General features: G+C 48.0%; 1 protein-coding gene across 1 annotated transcript in view; it reads right to left on the reverse strand.

The window, feature by feature from the left end:
- The window catches only part of HLTF (helicase like transcription factor), a 333,607-nt gene that overhangs the window by 101,542 nt on the left and 207,268 nt on the right, over window positions 1-24,797 (reverse strand). Inside the window, 4 exon segments of the mRNA XM_029615024.1 lie at window positions 4,130-4,265; window positions 4,442-4,580; window positions 17,578-17,721; window positions 20,575-20,672. Coding sequence (XP_029470884.1) covers window positions 4,130-4,265; window positions 4,442-4,580; window positions 17,578-17,721; window positions 20,575-20,672 — 517 coding nt within the window.

Below are 24,797 nucleotides of genomic sequence, written 5' to 3' on the forward strand. Positions count from 1 at the left end.
ACCCCCAAGCTAACAGCCAAGTGGAACGTACGAACCGGACATTGAAGACGTTCCTCCGGTCCTTCGTGGGAGATTTGCAAAATGATTGGGTGGCCCTACGCCCGTGGGCGGAGTTCTCATACAACCACCACAAACACTCCGCCACCGGCAGTTCTCTCTTCTATACGGTATATGGGAAACGCCTTCCACCTCCCTTGCCCTTGCCATTGGAAGGGCCATCTCCAGCCGTACAACTCACGGCCCAACAGTTGCGCCAGCTCTGGAGATCCACCCGGGAGAAACTTTTGCACATTGCGGTGATTGCGAAGAGGTTTGCAGACCGCCTACGACGTCCAGTCCAGTCATTCTTCCCTGGGGATAAGGTGTGGCTAAGCATTAAACACGTCCGCTTGCGGCTTCCTTCAATGCACCTGGCCCCAAGGTACATTGGTCCTTTCTCCATCATGGAATGGGTAGGGGCAGTTTCCTACCGCCTCCGTCTCCCGCCTACGCTCAGGGTACACAACGTGGGTTCCAGCGTGACAGTAAGGAGCACTGGAGTGGTCACATGTGAGCCCTTTCCCACAGAAGGACCTCCAGGGTTGATGCCATGAGCCCAAGGACTTGAAGATAGTCCCATACCTTGGGGCGTGCATTGGTCACCAATCGTAATTGTTCCATCAACTTCCTTCTCCTCGGGGGAGGGAGGAAGTCTTTAGTCTGTTTGGTGTCGAAACAGGCCCCCAGGTATTCTAGAGACTGAGAGGGCTGCAGACTGCTCTTGACCGTGTTCACGGCCCAACCAAGTTCCTACAGTAGTTTCTTGACTCTGCTGGTCACCTGTCTGCTTTCTTCCAAAGACTTTGCCCTGATCAGCCAATCATCCAAGTAAGGATCCCTTCCTTTTTCAGTGTTGCCGCCACGATCACCATAATTTTGAAGAATGTTCTGGGGGCAGTTGCTAGGCTGAAGGGTAGCGCTCGGAACTCGTAATGGTGACCCAGTATCACAAAGCATAGGAAACGCTGGTTATCTTGATGGACTGGAATGTGAAGGTAGCTTCGGAGAGGTCCAGGGAGGTTAGGAACTCTCCTGGTTGTACTGCCATTATTACAGAGCGAAGAGTCTCCATACAGAAGTGTAGTATCCATGGATGACGGTTGACGTTCTTGAGATCCAAGATGGGTCGGAATGATCCTTCTTTCTTGGGAACGATAAATTAGATGGAATAGCACCCGTATTTTGTTGGGGCGTAGGAATCGGAGTTATTGCCTTCAGACTGAGTAGTCTTGTTAGAGTGGCTTCCACTGCCAGTCTCTTGGTGTGGGAGTGGCAGGGTGACATCATAAATTTGTCCCGAGGGATGCTGCAGAACTCCAGAGAGTAACCTTCTCGAATGATGTTTAGTACCCATATGTCTGACGTGATCTCGACCCATCATTGATAGAAGAGGGAAAATCGACCCCCTATTTCCTCTTCTCGTGGATGGGTCGTCCCATTCTCATTGGGGAGTATGGCTGGAGCCTGCCCCTGGGCCTGTTTCTCTTTTGGTTTGTCGGTTCTGAAAGGGCCGAGACCTTCCTGAGGGACGAGGTGCCTGGAATTGTGAGATCATGTAGGGGCAAAAGCGTTGAGAGCCTCTGCCCTTAGTTCTTCGGGAGGGGGGGGGGCACTGGGATCTTTTACCCCTGTCCTCCGGTAGCTGAGGCACTGGAGATTCGCCCCACTTGCTGGCTAACTTCTCCAATTCGCTTCCGAATAAGAGAGATCCTTTAGAGGGCATCCTTGTGAGATTCGCTTTAGCAGTCCAATTCCACAACCATAACTGTCTTCTGGCCGCCACTACCGAGGCTACTCCTCTGGCTGAGGTCCGCACCAGATCTGAGCTTGCATCCGTCAGACAGGCTGCTGCCGGTTCAATTGTTTCACCGGTATATGTTTCTGAGTTGTTTGCCTCTCGAGAGAGGAGCAAACAGGAACGTGTCACCAGTGTGCAGCAGGAAGAAATCAGCAGTGTCATTGCTGTTGCGTCGAAGGCCTGCTTAAGGATGGATTCTAATCGTCTATCCTGAGTATCCTTCAATGCAGCCCCTCCCTCAACAGGAATGGTTGTTCGCTTTGAAATGGCAAAGACCATGGCGTCCACTTTCAGAAAAACGCAGGCGTTCCTTGGTCGCTGGTTCCGGAGAGTATAAGGCTTCCAAGGCCCGACCTTCTTTAAAGTTGGCCTCCGGGGCATCCCACTCCAGGTCAATGAGTTCCTGGATGGCTTCCATCATTGGGAAGTAGCATGAGGCTTTACGCAGGGACACCAAGATGGGGTTCTTCTTTGGTTCTGCCATGGGGTCCGTGCCTGGAATACCCAGAGTCTTCAGAGTCTGGGAAACAAGGGCCGATAATTCATCCCTGTAAGAAGAAGCGAAGCATCGTTCGTTATGGTTCCAGGCCTGAAGGAATTTCTCCTTATTCCAGGGAGCCGCCATCATCATCCGAGGTGTCCCAGTCCCTGTCGGGGAAATTTTCGGTTAGGCGAGGCATGTCTTGAGTCATCCGAGCAAAGCCGGGAGGATCTTGTGCTTCCTGCAGGGGTTGAACCCGGGTCACAGCCGGGGCTGATTGTGCCTGAACGAAGGCTTGCAGTCCTTGGAAAAATTCTAGCCAGGAGAAGGTCCTGGGTCCATGTTAATCCCAGATGGAGTCTGAGTAGGGGCCCCCTGAGGTGCCCCTCCTGTGGGGAAGCCATTTCAGAGTTGCATATGTCCGGTGCTATCGAATGTAGTAGTTCCGAACCCATCCTCAGACAGTGAGGGACCAGGCTTTGGTCCCCCCTGGGCTTCTTCACAATGCTTACACAGGCAGGACTCCAGATCAGGCTGTGCGGCTCTGATGTGGCAAGCTGTGTAAAGAGTGCTTTCTGGGCCTTCTTGGACACTGGTGCCATGTCTCTATTCAATGTGTATGTAGTTATGCGCACGGTGTGCGCTCAGTTGTGCACACAGTTATGCGCGCTAGCGTCTATATTGGATGCGCACAAGTTGGGTACATTGGCCGTCCGGCCTGCCTCGCGCGAACCGCTGGTCGAGAAGGGAAGATGGCGCCGACGCCCCCCCCCCCCCTCCCCGTGTCTGGACCCCTGCACCGGATCAGGGCCTAGCCCAACCAAGGCTGCTCAACCCGATTGGTGCTTCCTTTTTACCTCGATTCGGCACTCTGAGCCCGGAGACCTGAATTCAAAGTTTTCTGCTTACCTGGTCTCGGTGCTTACTGATCATGTGCCGGGATGGTCTCCAGCTGCAGGGGGAAGAGGGTTTTACCTTCATAGCCACACTCGGTTGTGCACCTGCTGCCTTTCAGCCAATATGGGGGCTACGTCCACACTGGGAACCGGCTACCAGACTAAGGCACACCTCTGAGGGATACCGAAATCACCTCAGGAATTCTCGACTGGGGGGAGGGACCCTTAGGTATCACCGCAGTAAAGCGGGGCTCAATCTTCTTTAAGGTAAAAAAAAATTTTCTTCTTTGTTGTAATTCTTAACACTAGTGTAATTCTAGTGTGTGGGATAGTGTCCGCATCTGCTAGGAGACGGAGAGATACTGAAGAGCTGAGGTTACTGGAGGGGTATATCTAGAGTGACGTCAGCTTTGAAATTTGACTCCATTTCCCATTTGCTAGCAGAAGAGCACATAACCCACTGGTCCTGAGTCCATCTGGCTACACGCTAGGAAAACAGGACCTAAAATGAAAGATGGCATTTTTTCAAAAATAAGATAAGCAGCAGTGGCTCAATATTGGTAGTCATTTAGTTTTCATTTGCAAAAAATTTTTCCAAAAAAAAAAAATACACTGACATGATTATATATAAGCAAGAGATTAAGAAATGTGAATATCTTCAATGACACCTAGTATGACAGTCACATTATAGATGTATATTTTTCATTGTATCAAGTGGTAAAAAAAATAGATTTGGGAAGGAACAATAATTTATTGGGACTTTAGCTGATATGCATGCCAAGAAACAATATAGAATGGTTGATGGTTCCATTAAGTAAATTAAAAAAATCTTTCTCTCCCCAGTTTTTAGCCTTGGCTTACACACATCCCTGTGAGCATTATGAATATTAGAAAACTAAAATCTATTCCTCATACCGAAGTCCTCCTTGATCTCCCATAGTGACAGGTCGCTGGATTGTTCGATGCCACCACTCCTTGTCAGCAAAGGGTTTCAGTTTAAAGAAAGACAAGAGAGACCACAAGTCCTTCAAAGAGTTCTGAATAGGGGTACCTAAAACAAAATCAACAGCAGATTACAGAATAGCCTTTTCCCCCTAAAATAAAAAATAAATAATCATGAAAAGCAATCTGCTGGACTAAATGTAAAAAAATCTTGGGTCCAAAAATGCTTTAATTATTCCCAGCAGTATCATCACTGTAATGAGAATGCATGTTCACGTATGGTACCTGTCAGTACCCATCTTCGATCTGCTTCTAGGTCTACTGCCGCTTTGGTCTGCTGGGCATTTGGGTTTCGGATCGTGTGTCCTTCATCCAGCACAACTCGAAGCCACCTGACTTTATGTAAGGGGCTGTTACCCCTACACTGAAATAAAATGGTTATTGGTCATTTTTCCATTCAAGCTAGGTTCTTTATCAGCTTAGATCTCACAGATGTTGGAAATATAGAGAAATGGTTATAAAAAGTTCCATGGCCTAAGGATAACATACAAGACAGAAAAGAATGTTTTTTCAAAATTTAAAGCTATATCTACACAAACCTGGCAACGAGCAACTGTAAATATGTGCACGTATGATGTGCTAGATTCCATGCACATAGGAAAATTGGTTCTTACCCGCTAATTTTCGTTCCTGTAGTACCACAGATCAGTCCAGATTCCTGAGTTTTGCCTCCCTTCCAGCAGATGGAGAAAGTTTCACAGCCACTGCTACATAACCCGGTGTGCCACCTGCAGTCCTTCAGTATTGATAAGTATCCAAGCCAAGATAGCCATAATACCATTACCAATAAGAAAATAATATCATCCTGAATGAGCAGTGGGAAAAGGAAAACTTAAACAGATAACTTTGCCCACACTAAAAAAAACATGCAGGAATAACAAAATCTGTGCCATTCTTCAGATTAATTACAATAACAGATCTAGTGGTGTCTCCAAATCTCCCTCCCTCAACTGGGCGGGACTCTGAACTGATCTGTGGTACTACAGGAACGAAAATTAGCAGATAAGAACCAAATTTTCCTTTCCTTGTATGTACCCAAATCAGTCCAGACTACTGGGATGTACCAAAGCTTCCTTAAACCAGGTGGGACTGTGAGAGTCCCACTCGAAGTACACTCTCACCAAAACTCATGGCCTCTGGGGCCTGGACATCCAAGATAATGCCTGGCGAAAGCGTGCAACGATTTCCAAGTAGCCGCCCTGCAAGTCTCTTGCACCAAAGTTTGCTGACACTCGGCCCAGGAGGCCACCTGGGAACGGGTGGAATGAGTCTTTAACCCCTCCGGGACAGGATGTCCCTGAAAGATGTACACAGAGCCAATGGCTTCCTTCAACCACAGCGCAATCGTGGCTTTTGACTCCTTATGACCCTTTTTGCACCACTCTAAGGCACAAAATGTGATCCGACAACTGGAAGCTGTTAGTGACTAAGATACTGTAACAACGCATGCTTGATATCTAAGAGTCGCAACTCTCTCGCATGAGATGCTGTAGCATCCAAATTTGGGAAAGCCGGGAGCTCCACCGACTGACTTAAGTGAAACGACGATACCACCTTCGGCAGAAAGGAAGGAACCGCCCTCAAGGAGTCCACCGAATCTGAAATCCTCAAAAATGGATCTCTACATGACAAGGTTTGAAGTTCCGAGATAACTTCTAGTAGAGCAAATTGCCACCAAGAAAACCACCTTCAAAGTGAGATCTTTCATAGTAGCACTTTTAAGAAGCTCAAACAGCGCTGCAGACATGCTCTTAAAAACTAAGTTAAGACTCCAGGAGGGGCACAGCTTCTGAACTGGAGGCGCAAATGCTTCACCCCCCCTACCCCCAGAGGAAAGGCACCACATCCAGATTTGCAGCTAGAGCTGCTCCCTGCACCTTGACTCAAAGACAGCCCAAAGCTACCACCTGAACTCTGAGGGAATTAAAGGACAAAAACTTCACCAGCCCTCTTTACAAAAAGGCCAGAATTATTAGGAAGGGAATGGTTAATAAAACGGAAAATGTCATAATGCCTCTATATCGTTCCATGGTGAGACCACACCTTGAATACTGTGTACAATTCTGGTCGCCGTATCTCAAAAAAGATATAGTTGCAATGGAGTAGGTACAGAGAAGGGCAACCAAAATGATAAAGGGGATGGAACAGCTCCCCTATGAGGAAAGGCTGAAGAGGTTAGGGCTTTTCAGCTTGGAGAAGAGACGGCTGAGGGGAGATATAATAGAGGTCTTTAAGATCATGAGAGGTCTTGAACGAGTAGATGTGGCTCGGTTATTTACACTTTCAAATAATAGAAGGACTAGGGGGGATTCCATGAAGTTAGCAAGTAGCACATTTAAGACTAATCGGAGAAAATTCTTTTTCACTCAACGCACAATAAATCTCTGGAATTTGTTGCCAGAGGATGTGGTTAGTGCAGTTAGTGTAGCTGGGTTCAAAAAAGGTTTGGATAAGTTCTTGGAAGAGAAGTCCATTAACTGCTATTAATCAAGTTTACTTAGGGAATAGCCATTGCTATTAATTGCATCAGTGCATCAGTAGCATGGGATCTTCTAGGTGTTTGGGTAATTGCCAGGTTCTTGTGGCCTGGTTTGGCCTCTGTTGGAAACAGGATGCTGGGCTTGATGGACCCTTGGTCTGACCCAGCATGGCAATTTCTATGTTCTTATGTGCCACGGATGCTCACATAGGATCAACCCTTTGCGCCTCACACCAAGCCTCAAAAACTCTCCATGCTCTCACATACGCCAAAGGAGGTGGAAATCTTTCTAGCCTGCAACAGAGTAGAAATGACATCCTCAGAATATCATTTTTCCCTTAAGTGCTTCCTCTCAAAAGCCAAGCCATGACACAGAAGCGAGCCGCCTGATCTGAAAATATGAGGCCTTAATGCAGAAGCTCTGGCAAATGAACGAGCCTCAAGTCCATCCATTGCTAGGTTGATCAGATCTGCAAACCAGGGACTCTGAGGCCACTCTGGAGCCACCAGAATTGTGTCTCCTGGATGAATCTCCACTTTCCGCAATATCTTGCCCACCAGCTGCCATGGTGGAAACACAGAGCAGTATGTCCTGCAGCCAAGGAAGGACCAAGGCATCAAACCCCTTCTGCACCGCGCTCTCTTTTGCGACAGAAGAAATGCGGTGACTTGGCATTTCGCTGAGTTGCCATTAAATCCATGTGGGGTCTTCTGCCCCATCTGCAACTGATGGGGCACATTGCTTCCTCCAATATTTACCCCTCTCTGTGATCTAGCTGCTACCAGCTAAGATAATCCATTTGTACATTGTCAGTCCCAGCTATCTGAAAAGCCGCTATCATTGCCAGATGCTGCTCTGCCCAGCGGATCAGTGCTCCAGCTTCCTGAGCCACCACTAGACTCTTGGTACCATCCTGGCGGTTGATGTAAGCCACCATCGTTGCATTGTCTGACAAGATTCGGACTGGACGGCCGCGCAAGAGGTAGAAGTGCTTGCAGTGCCAATTGCACCACCCATCTCTAAGCAACTGATGGACCATGACGTTTCCTCCGGTGACCACTGGCCCTTACTGACTGAGCTTGGCAGACAGCTCCTCAACTGGAGAGAGTGGCGTCGATGATAATGACCATCCACTCCGGAACCTCCAAGTCCACCCCGTGACGCAACTAGTCCTGACCAAGCCACCACTAGAAACTGGACCTGGCTAACTCTGTGAGAGGTAGTGGAAGTTGAAATTGATCTGACAAGGATCCCACTGGGAAAGCAACGCTGCCTACAGAGGCCTCATATGAGCCAATTCCCAAGGAACCAGTTCCAAAGTAGATGCCATGGAACCGAGAACCTGCAAATAATCCCAAATCCTGGGCACCTGGTTCTCCAACAGCCTGTGAACTTGAAACTGTAATTTGACAATGAGCTGTTCGGTGAGGAGAAACCACCCCCCCACCAAAAAAACAACTTTCCCCACCCTGGTATCGAAATGCACCCCCAGAAATTCCAACACCTGAGAAGGGGAGAGATGACTCTGAGACAAATTCACTATCCATCCCAGGTATTGCAAGTGCTGCAGCACCAAGTCCACCACTTGTCTGCAAAGGACCTCTGACTTTGCTCAAATGAGCCAGTCATCCAGATATGGGTGAACCAGCACGCCTTCCTTCCTGAGAGCTGCTGCTACCACCACCACTTGGTGAAAGTCCGAAGGAAAGGGTGCAACGCTGAAAATTCCTCCTGAGGATCATGAACTGGAGAAACTTCTGAAGGTACGGCTGAATACCTATGTGCTAGTATGCCTCTGTCAGATCCAGGGGAGCCAAGAACTCTCCCTTGCCCATTGCTGCCATGACAGAACTCAGTCTCCATCTGAAAATGTGGAACCTTGAGAGCCATGTTTAATTTCTTTAAGTCCAGAACTGGGTGAAAAGTCCCCTCCTTCTTTGGATCCATGAAATAAATGGAATAGTGTCCCGTCCTCTGTTCCTCTAGTGCAGAGCTTTCCAAACTGTGTGTCGGGACACGTTAGTGTGTCGCCTGCAGTGTGCAGGTGTGTCGCGCAAGCCCAGTCAACTCTGATGCGAGTTTGGGCTTTTTTTTTTTCTAGAGATTCACTTTTTTTTCAGTTTATGGGTTGCTTATTATTGGGTGATTTTTGCTGTCAATCGCGTTTTTTTGGGGGGGCTTGGTGGGTGGAACGAGCCCAGCCATCCTTGCATTGGCTGCTGCTGCTGCCGATGAGGCCTGGCCATGAGGAGTACTGACTGCAAGCAGCAGTGTCTGGTGATCATGGAAGGGAGTGAAGCACTTAACTGGCAACAATCAAAAAGACGAGGTACATGAGTGTGGGGGCCAGACATGTGCTGGGGGGGAGAGAGATGAGTGAGTGGGGGGCAAACGTACTGGGGGGACAGACATGTGCTTGAGGGGGAGAGATATGAGTGTGTGGGGGCCAGACATGTGCTGGGGGGAGGAGAGAGATGAGTGTGTGGGGGACAGACAATTTGTTTTATTATTGTTTCTCATAAATTATAACAATAACATGAATCTTGGAATATATATTTTTAATATAAATTTAAGGTTTTCATGAGATAGGTTGTGTCGTGAAACATTTTATTTATGTATATATTTAAGGAAACATACATAAATTGTCGAAATATGTTTCGTTCGTTTAACCTTTAACCTCTGGTTTACTAGTAGACTGAATTACCGTGTCGTGAAATTATGTTTGTCTAAAAAGTGTGTCACCAACATGAAAAGTTTGGAAAGCTCTGCTCTAGTGGGATGGGAACAATGGCTCCCAGCATCTGCAGACGGGTGATGGTTTGCTGCAACACCAACCTCTTTTCCACTGAGGCGCAAGGGGAGACCATGAACAGGTCCCTTAGCGGACGAGCAAATTCTAAAGCATAACCTTGTCTTATCACGCTAAAGACCCACTGGTCCAACATGATCTTGACCCACTCCTCGTAAAAAAGAGTCAACCGACCTCCTATGACTGGGACTGAGGAGTAGGCTGGCCTCACTTCATTGGGCGGATTTGGCTCCGCTACTACTCTGGCCACAGCCATCCCTGTTCAGCTTTCGGCCTCAAAAGGACTGGTTCCAAGACTGCGGCCTCCCCGAGGTCTGCCTCTGGGCTCCTCCTGAAGCCCTATCTTACCGAAAAGCCTTTGCTCTCAAAACAGATAACACAAAAGAAAAGAACCTTTTGGCCCTGTAGGCTTATCCTAGGGTAACTTGTGTACTTTATTCTCCCTCAAATGCTTTATCAGCTCCTTCTTTTCCAAAAAGCAGCTTTCGCTTGAAAGGCAATGCTCCTGAGACTTAGATGAAATGTCCACTGACCAGTTTTGAAATCAAAGAAGCCTCCTGGCCGCCAACATCACAGTTCTGGAGGAAGTCCTAATGAGGTCATACAACACATCGGTTCCATAAGTGACCGCAGCTTCCAGTCGCTCTACTTGCTTGGACTTGAGACAGACATGGCCTTGTCAGCCTGCAACTGCTGCCCTCATCGCAGTCCAGTCCAAAGCAAAAAACTTGCACACCGCAGCATGGATGCCAAGAGCAGACACCTCAAAAATCATTTTAAGATGGACCTCGAGCTTTCTGTCCTGCGAATCTTTCAAAGCTGCAGAACCAGCCACCAGAATAGTTGTCTTCTTAGTAACTGCCGAGACAGAGGCATCCACCTTCGGGACTTTCAAGAGTTCCAGCATGTCCTCAGGCAAAGGATATAACTTATCCATTGCTCTACCCACTTTCAAGCCAGTCTCCGGAGTATCCCATTCTCTGACGCCAACTTTTTAACTGACTTAAGGAACAGTAAAGCCTTCGCTAGACCCCATAAGCCAGCTACAGAACCTTTATGCCAAACTCCGCAAGGTTCAGGGATCCCAACTCTTCTCTGTGGAACAGACGAACCACCTTTGGATTGTCCCCCTCTACAGCAGGGACTTTCCCTGGCCCCCATCCAGATCCTGTCCCCCCAGGGAAGGATCCGCCTTTGGAGGGCTTTCTCCAGATGGAACCCTATGTTGGGAATTATCAGAAAAATCGTCCTTTGTGGTCCCCTGCACGGGCAACCCAAGGACTCGCCAAACCTTGGTAGCCCAGAAAGCCTGCTTCTTCTTGGGCAGTGGACCTTCCAACACCTCCTGTTTGGAAGTATGCCACCTCAAGGCCTTCTAGGCCAAATGAAAATTAGTTCTTACCTGATAATTTTCGTTCCTGTAGTACCACGGATCAGTCCAGACACCTGGGTTGTGACTCCGCACCAGCAGATGGAGACAGAGCAAAACTTGACGGGCTCCCTACATATAGTAAAGTGCCACCCACAGCCCCTCAGTCGAACGTAATGTCAAAGCAAGAAAATGCCCGACTATCTATGAAAAATCTTAAAGTAAGCCGATTCACCACAGCACCTCTGGCTAGAATCGAAAACATCAGAACCAGGAACAAAACAACGGCCTGGTCTCAAATACAACCATTGCAAAATATCTAAAATGGAGTAAACGAGGACTCAAATCAACCGAGCGGACTCTCCCTCTATTCATCAGACGGGCGGGAGCCTGGACTGATCCGTGGTACTACAGGAACGAAAATTATCAGGTAAGAACTAATTTTCATTCCCTGTACGTACCCGGATCAGTCCAGACACCTGGGATGTACCAGAGCTATTTACCGAGGGTGGGAAGCAGAGAGTCCCGCTCGGAGAACACTCGCTCCAAACCCTTGAGGCTCAGCTGCCTGGACATCAAGCCTATAATGCCTAGTAAAAGTATGCAACGACTTCCATGTCGCTGCCCTACAGATCTCCTGCGTGGACACCTGAGAAACCTCAGCCCAGGACGTGGCTTGCGCCCGAGTCGAATGAGCTCGAAGCCCCTTAGGCGCCAACTTGCCCTGCAGAAGATACGCCGAACCAATCGCCTCCTTGAGCCAACGCGCAATCGTGGCCCTCGAAGCAGCAGACCCCCTGCGAGCCCCTGAGCAGAGAACAAACAGATGGTCGGAAACCCGGAAGGAATTCGTAACCTCCAGATAACGAATTAGAATCCTCCGAACATCGGGTTTCCGCAACTCTTTCGACCCTTTGTCCATCTGATCCCTGGTCGAGAACCCTGGAAGGTCCACAGACTGATTCAAGTGAAAAGCAGATACCACTTTGGGCAAAAAGGACGGAACAGTCCGCAGAGAGACTCCCGCCTCCGAAAACCGCAAAAACGGTTCTCTACAAGAAAGAGCCTGTAATTCCGAGACCCGACGAGCGGACGTAATTGCGACCAGAAACACCGTCTTCAAAGTAAGATCCTTCAGCGTCACTCGCTTGACTGGTTCAAACGGCGCTCCACAAAGAGCTGATAGCATGCAATTTAAATTCCAGGATGGACAAGGATTCCGGACCGGTGAGCGCAAGTGTTTAGCCCCCCCGAAGAAAACGCGTCACATCCGGATGGCAAGCCAAGGACACACCTTGGACCTTACCTCTAAGGCAACCAAGCGCAGCTATCTGGACCTTTAGGGTACTCCAGGACAGCCCCTTCGAGAGGCCCTCTTGGAGGAAATCGAGGACCTCAGGCACAGCTGGCCGTATAGGGTTTACTTCGTGAGTACTACACCAGGCCTCGAAAACCGTCCAGACCCGCATATAGGTTAAGGACGTAGACTGCTTTCGAGCTCTCAACAAAGTAGTGACCACTGCCTCGGAGTACCCCTTAGCCTTCAAGCGCGCCCTTTCAAAAGCCAAGCCGCGAGACAAAAGTGATCCGCATCCTCCAAACAGACGGGGCCTTGACGAAGGATGCTCGCTTCCCCGAGAAACCGAAGCGGAGGCTCCGCCACCAGCTGAATGAGATCTGCGAACCACGGGCGCCATGGCCACTCCGGCGCCACCAAGATCACCGCCGCCGGATGCGACGCAAGAAATTCGCCTGGACGAACTGCGGCCACAACCAAGCGGATCGTCTCCATCTTGAAACTGGGAATACGAAGGCACCTGTTGACCCCTTTTAGGTCAAGGATGGGCCGGAACGCGCCGTCCTTCTTTGGAACCACGAAGTAAATGGAGTACCTTCCCATGCCCCGTTGACTTGATGGCACGGGAATAATGGCGCCCAGATCTTCCAGGCGCTGAAGGGTCGCCCTTACGGCTGCGCGTTTGGCAATATCCTTGCAGGGAGAGACGAGAAACTTGTTCCACGGCAGGCGTGCAAAATCTAACGCGTAACCGTGTTTTATTACTCCTAGGACCCACTGGTCTGAAGTGATCTTGGTCCATTCCTCGTAAAACTGCACGAGCCTCTCCCCCACGTTTGGTATGGCTTCCGGAGGCCGCCGCGAGGAATGAACCAGTCTCGTTTCATTGGGCCGACTTGGACCCCGATCCCGCCGAGGGTCCACCGGCCCGGTTGAACTTCTTCCCTCGAAAGGACTGAGACCATGAGGAGGATCGGGCAGAACTCGCGCGGTAGGACTGACCCGTCCCCGACGATCTTTGCGGTCTCTGGCGCCGGTAAGGACGAAAACGGTTCCTTGCCGAGAAGTTAGACCGAGGTCTAGGCCTGTCCTCTGGCAGCTTGAAAGCCTTGTTTTCGCTCAGGAACTGCATCAGATCGTCCAGTTGCTTTCCAAAAAGTAACTTCCCCTTGAAAGGCAAAGAGCCCAGATGCGCCTTAGACGTACCATCCACGGCCCAGTTACGAAGCCAGAGGAGACGGCGAGCCGAGACCGCTGACACCATAGCCCTGGCCGAAGTTCTCAGCAAATCGTGCATGGCATCTGCGCTGTAGGCTATCACCGCCTCCAAGTGATCCGCCTGTGAGGCTTCCCCATCTGAGAGACCAGCATTCGCTTGTAAGTTCTGGGCCCAGCGGAGGCCAGCCCGCAACGCAAAATTGCTGCAGATGGCCGCCCTGACTCCCAGGGCGGATACCTCAAAAACCTTTTTGAGCTGTACCTCCAATTTCCGATCTTGAATGTCCCGGAGCGCCGTGGCGCCTGTGACGGGGATGGTAGACCTCTTGGTGACTGCCGACACCGCCGCGTCCACTCGTGGGAGGCGCAGCAATTCCAAGACATCCTCAGGCAAAGGATACAACTTATCCATGGCCTTACTCACTTTAAGGCCCAATTCCGGGGTATCCCATTCTCGAAACAGGATGTCTGAGGCAGAAAAATGAAACGGAAACGCCACCGTAGGTCCGGCGAGGCCTAGGAGTACCGGGTCCATATTAGCGCCCTGACGGGCTTCCACCGGTGGAGCCTCCACTCCGAGCTCCTCAAGGATCGCTGGAATAAGTGGAGATAGCTCCTCTCTTTTAAAGAGGCGCACGACCTTGGGGTCATCCCCATCCCCCGCCAGCACGCCCTTGCCTGCGCCCGGCTGGACCGGACCATCGGGCCCCTCAGGCTCTCCCCGTGGTCCCCGAGATGGACTCCTCCTCCTCCGAAGAAGTAGACTGTCGCCGATTCCCTAGGGACGCCCCGTGCCGACCTCTTCTCCTTGGGTGGCCCCGACGATTCCCTAGGACGGACCGACCTCTTCTGGGGGTGAGAGCGTCCCTCTCTGCCCCCTGGAACTTTCCCGGGCTTGTTTTTGGATTTTTTGTACTTCGCTAATTTTTTTAATAAAAGAGTGAAATCCTCGGAGAAGGAATCCTCCGAATCCGAGGATCCCTCCCCCGAGCTCAAATGACCTGATTGTAGGGCACCCCAGAGTTCCCCCCCCCCCCGCGGTCCGAGTCTGAGGAGAAAGCGGAGGTGGCTGGCCGCCATGATCCACGGCCCTCCTCGTGGCTGCACGGACTGAATCTAAAATGGCCGCCGTTCCCGCGCTAAGCGGGAACGGATCCGGGCCCTCGAGCTCAGCAGCTCCGGTGCGCGGCGGCGAGCGGGACGACCGGGAACGGCTCCCCCGACCGCCCCTCCGATGGTCCCTCACCCCCGGCGAGACAAGAGGAACACATGCCGTCTCGAGAGACGTGCACGCGCGCCGACCCGCACACGCAGCAGGCCGACCCGACTGGCATCCCGGGCCTAAGCTAAAAACAAATTCGCCGCGCCTAACTGCAAGAAAATCCTTCCCCCCGCGAAGCGACCCGCCGACGTGAGGAACAGAGAGAGAGACAGCGCGGAAAACAAAAGCGTCAAAACTTTTTTTTTTATACTTAGCCGCTGGCCCAGGTGCTGAAGTTTCCGCTCCACCGGGGGTGAGTGAACCGGGCTCCCCGGTGTCACCCCCGACGCTGCTGCCAGGCACAGCCGGGTCCTCGACCCTCAGCAGCGGCCTCGACCAGGGGGGCTGATCCCCTCAGGACCTACCAAACCCCCCTGGGAGGCACCTCCGACGGGAGCTGTTCTGTAAAATTGTAAGTAAAAATCTTCTTTTTTTTTTTTTTTTTTAAAAAGGAATGCTACAAACTAACAAGGATTTTCCCTTCCTTCTATTATTTATTTATTTTTTTTTTTACTATCCCTGACTGACTAAAACCCCAGGGATCCCAGAGACTGTGGGTGGACCTGCCCCATCTGCTGGAGACAGAGTAAGACTGAGGGGCTGTGGGTGGCACCTTACTATATGTAGGGAGCCCGTCAAGTTTTGCTCTGTCTCCATATGCTGGTGCGGAGTCACAACCCAGGTGTCTGGACTGATCCGGGTACGTACAGGGAAATAAGCTTTGTGCAGCAAGAGAACAAAATCTGATGAGAAGGTGGAAGAATCAGAGACCTCCCCCGACTGCCCCCCCCCTTTCCCCCCGGGGGCTCAATCAGCCAGTGACAGCAGTGGAGGGAGATACCCTCCCCACACAGACTCTGAAGCAGCCATAAAACAATCTAAAATGGCCACCATTCCCATGTTCACTGGGAACGGAGCCGCTGCTTCCCCCGACACAGCCAAAGACCTCCCAGACCCGCGCAGCCGCGTTGTAGCCGCTACAGTTGCTCCTGAAGTGCCCTCCTCCCAGAGAGGCACTGGGAACACTGGGCAGCTCAAGAGAAGCATGCGCTCATCTCCCCACGTGCGGTAAACCTGCAACCATGCAGCATGCTTCAGCCCTACTCAGACCGCGCGGCACACGCTTGAAAAAAAGAACCTGCGATAGCTGCTAAAGCTGAGCCCGTCGGCAGTGGCAAAGCGGGGCTCATGCCAGACTGATGTCAGACTGTCAGTCCGATACAGCACTGTACTGTATCGGCCTGACAGTCAGATACAATTTTCAATCAAAACCTCTTTTTTTTTTTTTTTTTTTAATGAAAGAAAGAACAGGTAATACTTGCTTGAGCTTGCCCCTTAAGTAGAAGAAAAGAAGAAAACCCTGTAAGGGAAGGGCAAGCTAAGAGGGAACCGCAGGGTGAGCTGCCTGTCATCTGCTGGAGACAGACAAATACTGAAGGGCTGCAGGGTAGGCTCTGTCCTGATATAGGATACCCTTTTAGTTTTGGTCTGTCTCCATCTGCTGGACAGGAGGCTCAACCCATGGTCTGGACTGATCCGGGTACGTACAGGGAAAGTACCTATATACGTGGGTCCACATCAGGTCACTGCCACATGGTGAGATTGCACGCACACGCCTAAGTGCACAGAAAAGCAAACTGCTGCCGCGACCTATCACATGAGTGACTGAACCAAGCCTGAGAAGCGGGCCTAGCCAAAAGCTGTTCAACCTGCTGAGCCTGAGCCGCCTCTACTCTACACTAACTCCCCAGAGAAGTGAGAGGGAAGAGAGGGTAAGAGACACAAAGGAAAACACAGAGGAAAGGAGGACCCAGTGAGGAAAAAGCAGGGGGGCCTAAAACTTTCCTACTCTTTTTTTTTTTTTTTTTAACCTGAGCTAAGACCTCCCTGGCTGAGAGCACGATCAGGTCACTCACACGGAGGGGAGAGGGCACAAGCTTTCACCACTGAGCATTCCTTTGTCCTCTTTTCCTTTTTTTTTTTAACCACACGTAATCCCCACAAGGGAGATGCATGTCCATGTGCATGCTGGAGATGGAGAATACTAGCAGGCCAGGCTGTTGTCGGGGCAGGACTATATGTCAGTGAATCAGCTTTACTCCGTTTCCATTTGCTGGTAGGAGTGCATAACCCACTGGTGTGGATTGGCCTGCCTGAGTGCAGAGGAAATATACATTTAAAGCTCATTAAGCTAAGGGGACCCCAATCCCCTGAAGGGTTAAAGGAGAGCATGACAAGCCTTCCTTAGGAAGCCAAAGGTTCCCAGCAACAGCTTTGTTTGCAGTCTGCAGCTGGGATTAAGAACTTTTCCACCACAAGCAGTAGAAAACCATTCCATTATGCACTTGAATGGCTCCTGCTTCATATCATGCTCTAGGGAGTTAGAGCCATCTTAAAAATAAACCATAATGAAGGTTTGCTTTTACAAAAACAAAGGTTTTTAAAATGCTCCCAAGATCCTCCATTTTCTATTCTTTCTACAGCAATACTCAGCAACACCATTGGAAAACTGTACAAGATTAAATTGCTATTCCTCAATTTCTGACTTTTTTGTAAAATGCTGGCATTCCTTTTATCTTCTTTTATATATTATTGCCTGTCTTTGGCCACAGTGTGCATACAGGCAGGCAGTGCACACTGAAGATTAAAATACAATTCTTAAAACAGAGACCTCCAGCTGTAAGAAGGCAAAGTGGAGTGACACTGGCACTAAAACAAAGCAATTCCAGAGAAATCTGCAAGAAATAGATTTCTGCAATTTTTTTAGTGGTCATAGCACTGACTTTACTTTAATGCAACGGAAATTATGTATCTCATCAAGAAGCTGCAAATGCTGTCAATAAGCTGCTTGCCTGGGTTGTATTTCTGTCTCATGTACTGGTCTCTGCTAAACCTTCTGAAATATCTGTACTTTAATGGACACTTACTCCATAATCGTACGTCAAAACACTGTATGTAGTCAGTACAACATCTTGTTTTGAAAGTATTTCTGGGTCTTTACTACGCTCTGGACCATAATAAACATATACGTTCATGTGCACATCTGGTCTTACATGTTGTTCAACTTGGTCCTGGAAAGAAACATTTTTAGAGAAATTTTAGTTAACATTTAGGATTTTCACTTCAGGGTACACTTAAAACTGCACAATTTTAGAACAGTGAAGCTGCTGATGGAGATGGGCATCTGACTTATTTAAGCAAGAATCTCCAACTGGCACGCACCTTTGAGTGCCCAATCTAAACACTCTGAAGGGCACAGAATTCAGATGGAGCAAGACAGAAAATATCACTATGCCAAGAATGTCAAAGATGTTCTAGATGGAACAATTTTATAGTTTTATAAACTTCTTTGAAAGCTCTTACTTTTGAAATCAGAGAGTAGTTTTATTTTAAAGGAGTTTGTCTGAACAGGAAACTGTTTTAATAGCATACCACCACTCTCCAGCTACACAATATAAATGCGGGGTAAAGACACTGTATAACTTGAGAAGATTATTCCATAAAAAGCTTGCTGGGCAGACTGGATGGACCATTTGGTCCTTTTCTGCCATCATTCCTGTGTAGGTTGTAACATATGTTTGGGGAATTTGTTTTTCATAATATTCATAGCATAGGGATTACGGCCTCCACAAATTCTATGAAATAGGGTATTTCTAGGGGCTTTGTATTCTATGTTTCAACTAATCAGCATGCCTGAAATCAAACTGAGTATTAGCAGCTTGTAGTAGAATAATGCTCGCCTGCTGTAGCATACAGTACAAGCTTAAAATGAATGTTTCCACTGGCAGATGATCCTGCACTATAGAGGTAGTTGTCATCTGACACATTAGTAAAAGGCTGTGCTCTAACTGGTTCCATATATACTGTATCAATGATAGCCAATAAGAACCTAGCCTTTATAATGTGGAACAGTTTTTTTTTAAATATTTTCATTCAAATTCTAGGATGTTTCCTCCTACTCCTTTAAACATCCAGCTCAATTGGACCTGGTGCCTTGAACCTTCATCTCTAACTACCTGGGGATTTTCCCCTATTTTATATCCCTTTCAAACTCAAAAACTCATTAGCCTGGTCACTGTAGTGACCGGGGCTTATGCACCAGGACTTCTTCTGGAACCCTGCAATCATGGCAGGGTTCCAGCTGATACTCTGTTGAAATTTAAGAGCACCTTAATGAGTCAGCTCCTTTTTGATTGAAACATAGAAACATAGAAATGACGGCAGAAGAAGACCAAATGGCCCATCAAGTCTGCCCAGCAAGCTACGCACTTTATCCATTTTTTTTCCCTTTTTCTCTCTCCCACCTGTTACTATTGGCTTCCAGTACCCTCCAGCCCTAATTCCCCTCCACCCTACCACCAATTTAGAGAGCAGCTCCGTATCTGCATCCAAGTGACATCCAGCTCAATAGGGGTAGCAACCGCTGTAACAAGCAGGCCACCCCCTTGCCCCATACTCTTACCCACCCCTGTTTTTATTTTTTTGTTTGTTTTATTTATTTATTTTTTTTTGGAGATAGCAGCCCTCCATCCTTCCGCTCCGTGAAGGTGGAACACCAACTACTGGCCACTGGCATCCCGCTCCGTGAATGCCTCTGTGGCTACTGCCGCTCCGTGCAGTGTTTTGCTGCCTCCACTTTATTCACGCCCTCTAGACTTGATGGATCCACAGTGTTTATCCCACGCCCCTTTGAAGTCGTTCACAGTCGTTCACAGTTTTAGACTTCACCTCTTCCTTCAGCAACCAACTAAAAGCAACTTGTATTTGAAAAAATGTATACTAAAAATACTGTCCTTATAATATGAATTCTAGGATATAACCTCTAAGTCCAATTTTCACACACTGTCCAGGGAGAAGGTGATTTCATTCAGCTAAAATGTATTATCTACATGAGTTTGCACTGTTCAGCACAGCATTTTTTGAAGCATCCCCTTTTCCTCCCAAAGTAATGGACAGCAGTACAAAAGATGCCAAATAGAATTCATTTGTATTTCAGCCAGTAAAGATGCAACGCAGTAATGCATGCTATGAATGGAACACCAATGGAATACTTGCTGCTCTACAATATGAGAAACACATTTTGGGGCAGATCTTTAAACCTGTGCGTGGGCGTAGATTTGTTCGCGCAACCCGGCGCAAACAAATCTATGCCCAATTTTATAACATGCACTCGCTGCCGCGTGCATGTTATAAAATCCAGGGTCGGCGCGCACAAGGGGGTGCACAATTGTGTAACTTGCGCGAGCTGAGCCGCGCAGCCTTCCTCCGTTCCCTCCGAGGGGGAGGGAACTTTCCTTCCGCCCCCCCTCACCTTCCCCTCCCTTCCCCTATCTAACCCACTCCCCAGCCCTATCTAAAACTCCCTCCTGACCTTTTTCGGGAAAGTTACAACTGCCTTTGGGCAGGTGTAACTTGCGCGCGCTGGCCAGCTATTCTGGAGGCCTCGGAACCGCCGCCGGGGCCAGCGTCCTGCCCACAGCCCTGCCCCCGGAACGCCCCTTTTTCGAAGCCCCAGGACATACACACATCCCGGGGTTTATGCGAGCTGCCGAGCCTAGGCTCGGCAGCTCGCAGGGGCAAGATAGGCTCGGCGCGCACAGGGGCAGCTTTTCGGGGGTTACGTGCATATGTTACGCGTGTAACCCTTCGAAAATCTGCCCCTTATTGTTCAAAGAGGGGAAAAACTCAAAAAAGCTTGAAATATAGGAAAATTCAAGAATCACATGGATTAAAATAAATTCGGTGAAAAACAATACTTCTATGAATCTTTTGGTCTTCTAGGATTCATCCATGAATCCAGTTTCTTAATTTCTCTGCTTACTTCAGACTTAAAAGGCAGTAGAAAGAAACATTAGCTAAATTATACATTGACTAAAGCAGCTGCTGTGAAAAATATGAAACAGAATGGGATACTCGAGACTTACAATCCAGTTGCTCAGCACAGAGAGGGGACAGATAATCAGAGTCGCTCTGGTTCTCTTTTTGGAAACAACTTTTGAACTGCACTGTGACATAGCAGCAACTAAAGGAAAAAAATAAAGATTGCTTTTCCCAGTTACCTGAACACAACATTATAAATCAAAAGTAATGGTGCTTCAATAGCAGCTAGACAGGACACTGTGCCTATAACATTTGGTTTACCATGTCTACAGGTAGATGGGGCATCTACCCCATCTACCATGTCTACAGGTAGATGGGGCATCTACATTTGGTTTACCATGTCTACAGGTAGATGGGGCATCTACAATGTCAGGATATAGGCAGAATCCCCAGCCCAGGCTATCCCAAAGAATGGAAGACCTGACCCAGTAACTGAACCCAGGTCCTCTGCATGAGCCATTCTTGGGTTCCAGCTTATGGTGAACATACGGACATAAGATATGCCATACTGGGGGTCAGACCAAGGGTCCATCAAGCCCAGTATCCTGTCTCCAGCCACTGCTGGAGACAGGATATAGGGGATTCTGCCTATATCCTGACATTTTAGCATTGTAGATGCCCCATCTACCTGTAGACTTGTTTGGCAAGTACCCAAACATTAGATAATTCCCATGCTACTAATGCCAGCAAGAGAGAAAAAGGTTTTTATGTTTTGCATATAAATGTAATAGACAAACTGATACACAGATAGAGAGTATGGTGCAACTTTTCCTTCTGATTTTGAAATTCTTTTTAATTAAGATTTTCAAAGTTCACAAAAAAGTACAACAGTACCAAAAACAAACAGCAATAACAGTACAACTTTCCTGTTATGGAAGGTGCCAGTGTCAAAAAGTGCAGGTCTGTAAATTATAACATTACATTGAAATATTTTATAACCGTAGATAGTCACAATAAATATTATATAATTTCTCAGGGGTGTATAGGAAAATTGGTTCTTACCTGCTAATTTTCATTCCTGTAATACCACAGATCAGTCCAGACTCCTGGGTTTTGCCTCTCTGCCAGCAGATGGCACTACTATTTAACCTAGAGTGCCACCTGTACCCAAGCCAAGATGAGAATAACTGTACTAAGAATTGAGACCTCCAACCCCCTCAACGATATCCGGTGTGACATGTACGATGAACATCGGCATAGAAAAACAAACAAATAAATAAATAAATAATACAAGTGGACTTTCTTAAATGGGTGGGGCTCTGCACTGATCTGTGGTATTCCAAGAATGAAAATGAACAGGGAAGAACCAATTTTCCTTTCCTTTTCTGTTCATACCCCAGATCATTTCCACCCAAGCTCCCCTAAGCTGGGTGGGAATGAGAAGGTCCAGCTCGCAGTATAATCTCCCCAAACTCCATGGAGTCTGGAGCCCAAACATCCAAGTGGTAATATCTGCTGAAAGTGTGCAATGACTTCCAAGTAGCCACTTGACAGATTTCTTGCGGTGATACCTGCTGACATTCTGCTTTAGAGGTGGCTTGCGCCTGTGTTGAATGGGCCATCAGCCTTTTAGGTACGGAATGACCCTTGCAAATGTATGCCGATGCAATTGCCACCTCCAACCAATGCTTTGTATTCCCTTCTTTGGCCCATTACAAAGCACAAAGATGCGATCCGATCTCCGGAAACTATTAGTCGCCTTGAGATACCTCAACAATGCCCGAACATCCAAAATGTGAAGCTCCCTTGCATGTGGTGTGGATGAACCGAAATCTGGAAAAGTGAGAAGTACTACTGTCTGACTAAGATGACATGCCGAAACAACTTTCGAAAGCAGGGTACTGTGCGCAGTGATACCCCAGACTCTGTAATCTGTAGAAAAAGATCTTGACAAAACCAATGCCTGAAGCTCCAAGAGTCTTCTGGCTGAACAAGTCGCTACAAAAAACAAAAAAAACAAAAACAAAACTTCAGAGTTAAATCTTTCAGAGTTGTCTTCTTTAGTAGCTCAAATGGTGCCTGACACATCCTCCACAGAATCAAATTAAGATTCCACGAGGGACCCCTCTTAGGAAACAAACCACATCTGAATGTGAGGCCAGGGAAACTCCCTTCACTGGCTTCAGCATGACCACGTCTAGGGCATGCTTGAGGATGGCATTGACTGGTACTTGCTCAGTGGGAGCGAATTTGCATGCAACAGAAATTAAGTCCCCTGTAGAGTCTGAGCGTCTGATAACACACTGTGTTGGCCACCGGGCATGTAAGCAGATGCGGAACTCGGGTTATCGTGACAGATTGCCCGCTTGTCCCGGCAATCCGATCAGTCTTCGATCTCTGTATTCTGAAAAGGAGCTTCCCCTCTCAAAGACCGGAGAGGTCATGTTTGACACTGGCCACAGCAACCAGCTTGCTCACGCAATGCGCGGCAAATGCAATGCCAAAGGCAGCTCAAAACAAGGCCAGCCAGATGTGATCCATCACGACTGAAGGTAAGCAGTGCCAAAGAGCAACTAGATGGTTGAGAAATATAGGGTTGTGTCTAGAACTTGCATTTGGCTCAGCCCGTGAGGACAAACCGAACTGCAAAGCCCTTTACTGAGTTGGGCAAACCTAGAGTCTTATATAGCCAGCCAAATTAGGTTTGGACTGTGCCTCGGGACGCACCTCGCTGCTTGGCGTGTTTGATGTATTCTACCATCTGTGTGACAGATGGAGGTGTCCCAGAAGTTCCAGACGTCATAGCATCCTCTTAGATAGGCTTGCCAGGTGGATGGTGCGATCGACAGGCACAGTGGGTCGTACGCATCCTGGCTCCATACCTGTCCTCTAAGACAGCCTAAGGCTGCCACCTGCACCCGAAAAGAATTGTAGGCTAATCCTTTAACCAGACCTTCTGCAGAAAAGACAAGATCCAAGAAACTGGAGCATGAGTAGATTGCATTCTCTAATCAACACACCAAGCCTCAAAAACCCTCCACACCCTGACATGTCAAGGATCTGGATGGTCTTCTGGCCTGCATCATTACGTCCTCAAGATAACTTTTACCTCTTAAATGTTGCCTTTCAAATGCCAAGCCACAAGACAAACGATTTGCTTGATCCAAAAATATTGGACACTGTTGAAGAAGATCCGGTGACTGAACCGAAACAGTCTACCGCCAAATGTACCAGATCTACAAACCACAGATGACGAGGCCACTCTGGCGCCACTAGAATTGCCATGCCCAAATGCCTCTCTACCTGCCGTAACACTTTGTCAACCAATGGAGTAAGCATAAAGAAGAATCCTTCTTGGCTTTGGTAGAATCAGTGCATTGATACCTTCCACTCCGTTCTCTAGTCTGCGACTGTAAAACCAAGGCAACTTGGTGTGCCAGCTCGACGCCATCAAATTCATGTAGGGAGTTCCCCATCTGGACCTGAAAGAAGATAAGTTTAGGCAGCTTAGCTAGATCCCCGGAAGACTATGTGATGGATCAGAACAGGCTGTAATGATTGATGATTGTAGATCAATAAATTGCATATAATTTAAGTACAAGGATTGTATAAAGGAATGACACTATCGCCATCTTTGTTCCTGAGACTTTCTGGCAACAATGAGCTGAGAAAGAGCTAAGATGGTCCCAGGGAACATCTGGTGTCTCTTAACAACTGAGGAGATCAAAGACAAAAACATCTGGTGTCTCAACACCTGGGAAGATCAAATACTAAAGACTAGTACTGATACCAATGAGATGATAATGAGTTAAGACATTTGGTGCCTCAACAAATGGGAAAATCAAAGACTAGTACTGAAATACCTTTCTGGATAAAGTGCAAACTGAAACACCTAACTTGCAGAGGGATATATATCAGATGGTTCTTTTGGGGTCCCCGAACTCGCAGTCTTCCATGTTTTTCAATGATACTGTCTTATAGAGAGAAGATGTATAAGGGAAATGTTCTTTGTATAATATAATATCTTTATTTCTGTCTATATTAATTAATCCCATTTGCCTGTATTGATTTATGTACGGCTTACTGTGGTATTGTATTCATTTTTTATATTACTTATTTTTGATGATTCATTATCCACATATTAACAACATTTAGTAAATTAAGTTTTGCTTTACCAGATTGTGTGTAGACTATTTTATGACATAATATAAAATATAACCAGATACTGCCACTACAAACATTAATGAATGAGATGCATTGCCTCCTCTGCCAGTTCCCATTCCCTCAAATCCAATTTCTGCCAACTTAGAAAGTCTGCACGTTGCCT

Source organism: Rhinatrema bivittatum, chromosome 9 (genome assembly GCF_901001135.1).
Source record: "Rhinatrema bivittatum chromosome 9, aRhiBiv1.1, whole genome shotgun sequence".
Lineage (NCBI taxonomy): Eukaryota > Metazoa > Chordata > Amphibia > Gymnophiona > Rhinatrematidae > Rhinatrema > Rhinatrema bivittatum.